Below are 7,127 nucleotides of genomic sequence, written 5' to 3' on the forward strand. Positions count from 1 at the left end.
GTATTTAACTCAGTGTATCAGTGACTGAAAAAAGTCCTTTATTAATTTTGCCTTTAGTTTTCAATTTACTTCAAGCAGAGTGTAAAATTTCTTCAGAGACATGTTTTAGTGAAAAATAGTAATTCTAAATCGAGTTTAGACCCTAAGTTTCTGTTTTTCAGGTGGGGTCTATCAGGGTTGGAGCTGAAACCTGCAGGAAGTTAGATCACCAGATCACTACAGAAAATCAGATTTTGTCAGTAATCCAATCAATGTGTTTAAATGCACTTGAGTAATAAGATAATGGGAAAACCTGGTCTATGTCAGTCAGGCAGTAATCCGATTTCTGCTTCATAACCAGCCAATTAACTCACAGAAGTCGTAATGTAAACCTAATGTAAAATACAAACTTTATGCTGCATTTTTTTTAAACACTGTGCCACTTTAAAAAATTAACATAAATCATCTAGAAGATGAAGAATATTTAAATCCTTCATTTTGTCAAGCATGTAGTTTGTTTCAGCATCGTTCCAAAATGTTTTGCTGTCATCTTGCGGCAAAGCTGCACGCTTTCTTTTCGCACATGCGCAGACTTCGAAATCTGAAAGAAATCTGAGTAAGAGTTTACATGCACTGAGAAATCAGATCTAGAATCCAGCTATTTGTATCTGATTTCTTAATTCATAAAACAACATTCATTCAGCTTTGAGTGGTTTTGAATAAGGCACAATACAGAATAGCAAGAAAAGAGCAATAGTTTACATCTCTCTTAAAGACACAGTATCTAAGCAACCTGTTTAATTCAAAGAGATAAAGAGAGATCGGACATGGTCATGTAAAAATGAATTATGACCGTTACAGAAAACCACATACATGCTATTAGTGGATATTACAGGGAATATTCCATTTTGGTACAGAACACAACACAAATGTAATAAGAGAACATCTGAAATAATTAAATACAAGAAAATGTCAAATACGGGCCCTTTAAGATGTTTACCACAGCTCGTTACTGCTTCCATGACGCTGGGTGGCAGTAAAGCGCCTTTTCAGACTAAACCACAAAACCAGGAAGAAGGTTCACTTCCTGAGCTGATGTGTTACTGTAAGAGTTGAATGTTAGCGGGTTAAATTATTTTGTAGCTTTGTTTTTTTTAGCAGAAGTGTAAAATCCACAATGAACACGGTTCTGTCGAGAGCGAACTCCCTGTTCGCCTTCTCCCTCAGCGTTATGGCGGCGCTCACATTCGGCTGCTTCATCACCACCGCCTTCAAAGACAGAAGCGTCCCGGTCAACATTCACGTCTCTAAAGTCATGCTGTGAGTAAATCTGGTCTTAATTCATGTTACACTGCAAATGTGTTCTTAACTGACGTTTTAATTGGGCATTTTTGAACCACAGCAGCGGTAAGAGTGCTACCAGTTAAGGTGGCTCTTTTTTCCCTCGTTTCCTGTCCATATGGCAATGTGCAAGCGTTGAGTACCATTTGAAGTAGCTACCCTCTCTCATGTACCCAGTCTCTTACTTATCTGGCTACATAACGTCTAGGCTGTATGCAGTGGTTCGTAGGTTAAGTCTGCTTTGTTGTGGTGGTTACACAAATGCCAATTAAATCAGATTCTTCTCTTTTCATGTAGATCAATGAAAACACGTTTTTATTATTAAAACAAAGCAAGAGACTTAGTTACAATATTTTAGGCAAATGAGTCCTCTTTGCTTAGAGTAAAAGGAATTAAAAGTAGGCTAATAATCACAAAGATTTTTCTGATATCAGAACCCATAATCATTAGAACTCCCAGAAAATGAATGCTGATCTGAGATCAGCTTATGTCGTTTATAAAATATATAGATTTACATGATCTGACGAGACCTGAGCTTAGATCATTGCTCTTACTTTGAGAAGTTTGATTCTGTGTTAACAAAATTTGAAATATCTGTGACTTCAAGAAATCAGCCAACTTATCGCTTCTAAAATCTCTCTGCCTCCACATTCACAGTGCAGTGGATGGTTAAATTTACTCTGTGTTTTGTCTGCAGTTCAGCGATTTCCTTAAGCATCTCTGTCAGATGTATACATAGGCCGATTAAAAAAAGAAAGAAAACTTTACAAATTCGTTGTCGGGGAAACTTGAACAGCCGCTGGCCAGAATTCAAGAACTATACAGACTATTCAAAACAGAAATGTCATTACATGGCTATTCATAACATATAAGTAGAAAAGCACTCAAATAAAATAATTCCCATTCATTCAAATTTTCACAAATGCTACATTACTGTTTTAATTCACAGTAAATCCCATCACAGTCATTGGCAATAGTAAACATTTATGAAACACTGAAAATCAGTGCCGCAGTATTGTCTTTCAGACTATCTTAATATTGTTTACGTAGTTTCATGATGCACTTTGATGTGTGTGGAGTGGACCGAGCCAGCATGAATAACACACAACTGCTTTTCACATTATTTGTGCACAGACTGATTCAACACTTCATGTCTGATTTTTATCCCTTTTTGTCTTCTATAGAAAAAACGTGGATGACTTCACAGGTCCAAGAGAGAGGAGTGATTTGGGTTTTGTGACGTTTGACCTCTCTGCTGATATCCTTTTTTAAAGCTAATTTCTGCCTTTCTGGTCGTAATAAATAACAAGCTCTAATGATAAACAGTAGTTGCTAACCTTTGCATGACTGAACCCTTTTAACATAGGCATGCAGTTTGCCATCATCTTCATTTTGTTTTTCTTAACTGCTTATTACATCTTCAGCCAATATTTGACTGGAATGTGAAGCAGCTCTTTCTTTACCTGTCTGCTGAGTATTCAACCAAAAGCAATGTAAGTCCCTAGCATCAAAGCAAAGCTTCACAGAGCAATGCTATTCATAAGTGAATATCAGAGGAAAGCAAAATTAACATATAAGATACAATGTCAATTTATTTCTCCAGGTCCTGAACCAAGTGGTTCTATGGGATAAGATTGTTATGAGGGGAGACAATACCAAACTGAACCTGAAGGACATGAAGTCGAAATACTATTTCTTTGACGATGGAAATGGCCTGAGGTATGCTTACTCAATCAGATCAGCTTTAGAAACAATTATAAACAGTAATTGTAAGCTAAGGCTGTCATTCATGCATGACGTGTAGTATCTCATTGCATCAAGCAAAATGACACTATTGGTCAGCAATTTGAACTAACAACAAGAGTCTCTTTATGTGTTGTATTGATGCTCTGACTAATATTAAATTGTATTGTTGATCTAACAGATTTGGGGATATGCCATATTGGCAGCAAATATACAGTGGGGTCCAAAAGACTAGGCCTGAATTGAAAATCTGGATTTTTTTTTTTTTTAATTTAAGCTAGAAAATTGTCAAATATTTTAGAATTTTGAGAAATGTAAACATAGAAATGTTATGACACAAGTAAAACGAAGAAGAAATATTCAAGGTTCTGCACTATTTGTAGGTCTTTAAGTAAAATTTAAGACCATGTTAAGGTTTGTACAAATGTCATGGTCTGCTCATCAAGGCTTTTGCACAAATTTATGAAGTCTGCTGGAGTACATACTGTCATTAAAGCAACAGAATGATCGATCAAATACTCAGAAATTCATGTTTAAAGTGTGAAAGATGCAACCTTTCAAATTGTTATGCTGACAATGAAATTTGTAATAAAATGTAAAAATAGAAAGGAATGTTGTAGAAGTCTTTTCATTCATGGATTCAGACTTTTGGCCCTCACTGTATTATTTGCCAGTGATTGGAGAAACGTTAGCATTCGTCCAAAGTTGAAATTACGGCCAATAATTACAACGGTCAGTTTTGTATTCTGTTTTACACATGCACTGAAGCATGTGTACCAGCACTTGTAGTCCAGCTATAGTACACCTAACAGCAGCCTCTGCTGGCCGCTCCAAATTTCACTTTAACAGCTGCCAACAGCTGTAATGTTGCTTACTGATGTAAATTCTGACAGAAAACCTATTTTCATGAGCTGTATTTTAGTTAGTGGTTTGGTGTTTTAATCAACATATTTCAGTTTTCACATGCAGCAAATAGCGTATGTACCCCTTTTACAACAAATGCTCTGAAAAGGCCTGAGACAAACATTCGAGACTGTTCAGAGGGAATTGTGGCTTATGTTGACGTAGGTCTTAAAGTTTAGTGTTGCTGATCTTGAAGTTTATTCAGATCGTTCATTCAGATCCTTGTTAGATGTTGTAATCTGTTCATTCCATAACATTCTTATTTTTTAATTTTAGGAACTTTTATTTTATATCACCCACTGGTGTTCATAGCTTCAGTTAAAGGTCTGCTAAATATATCTAAATATTGTAAAACATTGCCATAATGAATTAAACTAAAACTCGTACTTTAAATGATCAGTTTATGATCTCCGTATCAGCCCAAAAGGGTTTAATTATTGGTTATTGTATAGAAATTCTACACTGGTGCATCTCTTAACTAATCTTCCCACAGCTAGAGCACTTTTAACCCTTTCATGGAGTTTTGACTTCACAATTAATAATTGTAAAGATATTATTATGCATAATAATAATAATAATTTTTCATCAGTTTTTCACAACTGCAATTAGAGCAGTACAATATGTTGTCAATTTCACTATGTACATGAGCCTTTAACTTACTAGTTTTTGTGCATGTGTGCGTTCTCAGCACCGTAACAGTGTTCTAACAAATATTTGTGTATTTGAATAACTAAAATATAGTTGCAATTATATTGCAATAATTTGTATTTGTCTATTTTGTGCAGTGCTACCAGTCTCACAAATCTTTGTCCTTCTTTGGTTTAGAGTATCTACTTAATATTTTTGAATTACCATCAGGCACTAAATGTCAGTGTCAAGATTCTCTTTATGCTGTTTGACAGTGACATTAGAGAGACATTAGCTTTCACTTCAGTGATTGCCATATTCTATTGACAAATAATTTTGTTTCCCCAATAAAGGGCCAACAAGAACATCACTCTCACCCTGTCCTGGAATGTGGTGCCAAACGCTGGAATCTTGCCGCTGGTCATGGGCTCCGGACACGTCTCCCTGCCTTTCCCTGACACATATGAAACTGCCAAAAGCTACTGAACCGTCCCAAAACATTCAGAAATTGTGTGCACAGTTGTGGGTTTTAATAAAAACAAACAAAAAATGGCTTTGTGTTTTTCTTGAATTATGATCGAACTACAGTCTGTATATTCTGTAATACTGTACTGTAATAAAGTAAATATCAGTGATTTATAGAAATTGAACAAGCAGGTGAAGACATTGTAGCCAAATAACTCATCTTAAGTGTAAGTATTGACCTCACCAGTATCATCTGAAACTGTTCTTATAGAAATTTACACTGGCAAAAATAATATTAATAACAAATTCATAGTATTTTACTATGCCTGGGCTTGTGTTCGATTCCCCAGCCGGGTGACCGGGGTCCTCTCTGTGTGGAGTTTGCATGTTCTCCCCAGGTCTGCGTGGGTTTCCTCCGGGTTCGGTTTCCTCCCACAGCCCAAAGACATGCAGTCAGGCCAATTGGACGTGCTAAATTGCCCCTGGGTGTGAGTGTGTGAGTGACTGACTGTGTCTGTCTGTCTGCCCTGCGATGGACTGGCGGCCTGTCCAGGGTGTATCCTGCCTTCCACCCGATGACTGCTGGGATAGGCTCCAGCACAGAAGTTGCTTGGAAAATGGATGGATGGACAGTATTTTACTAATCTCATTGGCCCTTCTTCATTAATGTGGTGTAGAGTCAAATCTGATCATAAAGTGTGTGCGCACATTTCTTGGAAAGTTTTGTTGTTCATTTTTTTTAATGGTGTATCAGTACGAATAAACTAACAACTGGTTGAAATGTGTGCAACGTTTTACCAGCCCAAGAAACAGCCGATTTGCAGTTAAATAGATTATTGTTAATAAAAGCAATATCAGTAGCAAAAGAAAAGTAATGCTAATTTTGCAAATAACAATCATTTTACTAAAGTAGTTGTGCTTATTTTACATGTGTACACTGATATAAGCAAATACTGTGACTATATGTTCCATTTAAGGACTTTTGCTTTATAGTAGTGCACAGTAGTGAAGAACTGCCTCCCTAAAAAAGAAAATGAGTACAGTAGTGTAGCTCATATATTGCAATATTACAGCTCAGGTAGCCAGTCCTTTATGAAAATCACATTGTACAATCACATCACTCTACCATCTGAATAATGGCTATGTGATCATTTAATATTTTTATTTTGTTCAAATTTTCAGGTTTTCACTATATAAGCTTTGGCCAGTAGGGGGAGCTCCATGCCAAAACCCACCTATGAGCATTGACCACTGGCTCACTGGCCTGCTGAACGATTTTGCTCTATTGACTCTCTGTCAAAACCATTGCATGAATTAGACTGTGCTTTATGTAAATGATAAGTATGTCATTATTTCAAATTGGGCATGTCTATTGCAAATGATAAAATACAGGTACTTATTTAATAAGATAAATAAGGTACTTGTGCACAAGCTTGTTTCCATACACTAAAGCTGTTTTGTCAAATGCACTCAAATCCCTGCTTGTTTCAGCGTTTTCTGATATTATGCATAATTTACATCATTCAGGATGGTCAAATCTGCACTAATTTCTACACGGCGTTGATGAATAAGGGCCATAATGCATGTTGGGTTTAACCCAACCTACCAGTTCCTAAAAACAGTCTGTAATAATTTTGCTCTCTAAGGAAGCTTGCAGAGGAATTAATTCTACACTGTGGTAAAAGTTTAGGAATATAGGCCCACACTTACTGGCCACTTTATTGGCTACCCTTTGTAGAGCTACCTTGCTGGTGTACATTTAGCCCATCTGAAACCTGAGTTTAAAGCAAGTTTTTATTAAACTTAAACTTGAAAATTAAGTCACAAATGAACCTTAAACTGAAACTTTGCTTGTTTACAAAAAGTTATTTCACATCCACTTGGTTCTACCTAATGGAAATTATTTGCCTTCAGTCTTTTGTGCTTTTGATCATTTGAATAGACATCAGTGTCAGACTAATTAATGACATTCTAATAAAAGATTGGTTTACCAAGAGTGACACTAGAGTATTTTCACCTAAAATGAGTTGATGAAGCAAGAGTCTTGTTACAAAAATGGTAATAGGACA

At 36.2% G+C, this 7,127-nt stretch overlaps 1 protein-coding gene across 1 annotated transcript; it reads left to right on the plus strand.

Annotated features, from left to right (window-relative positions):
- The first annotated feature begins 1,022 nt into the window (after window positions 1-1,022).
- On the plus strand, window positions 1,023-5,145 carry spcs3 (signal peptidase complex subunit 3). Its single transcript, XM_017709029.2, has 5 exons — window positions 1,023-1,299; window positions 2,505-2,578; window positions 2,737-2,813; window positions 2,924-3,039; window positions 4,947-5,145. The coding sequence occupies exons 1-5, from the start codon at window positions 1,157-1,159 to the stop codon at window positions 5,077-5,079; spliced, it is 543 nt and encodes a 180-aa protein (XP_017564518.1). The 5' UTR covers window positions 1,023-1,156; the 3' UTR covers window positions 5,080-5,145.
- The last annotated feature ends 1,982 nt before the right edge of the window (window positions 5,146-7,127 follow it).

Source organism: Pygocentrus nattereri, chromosome 5 (assembly GCF_015220715.1).
Source record: "Pygocentrus nattereri isolate fPygNat1 chromosome 5, fPygNat1.pri, whole genome shotgun sequence".
NCBI lineage: Eukaryota > Metazoa > Chordata > Actinopteri > Characiformes > Serrasalmidae > Pygocentrus > Pygocentrus nattereri.

Coding starts and splice junctions, on each gene's coding strand:
- spcs3 (XM_017709029.2), top strand. CDS start 1,157: ATGAACACGGTTCTGTCGAGAGCGAACTCCCTGTTCGCCTTCTCCCTC. Junction 2,579..2,736: donor GACGTTTGACCTCTCTGCTG/ATATCCTTTTTT, acceptor ACTGCTTATTAC/ATCTTCAGCCAATATTTGAC. Junction 2,814..2,923: donor AGTATTCAACCAAAAGCAAT/GTAAGTCCCTAG, acceptor TTATTTCTCCAG/GTCCTGAACCAAGTGGTTCT.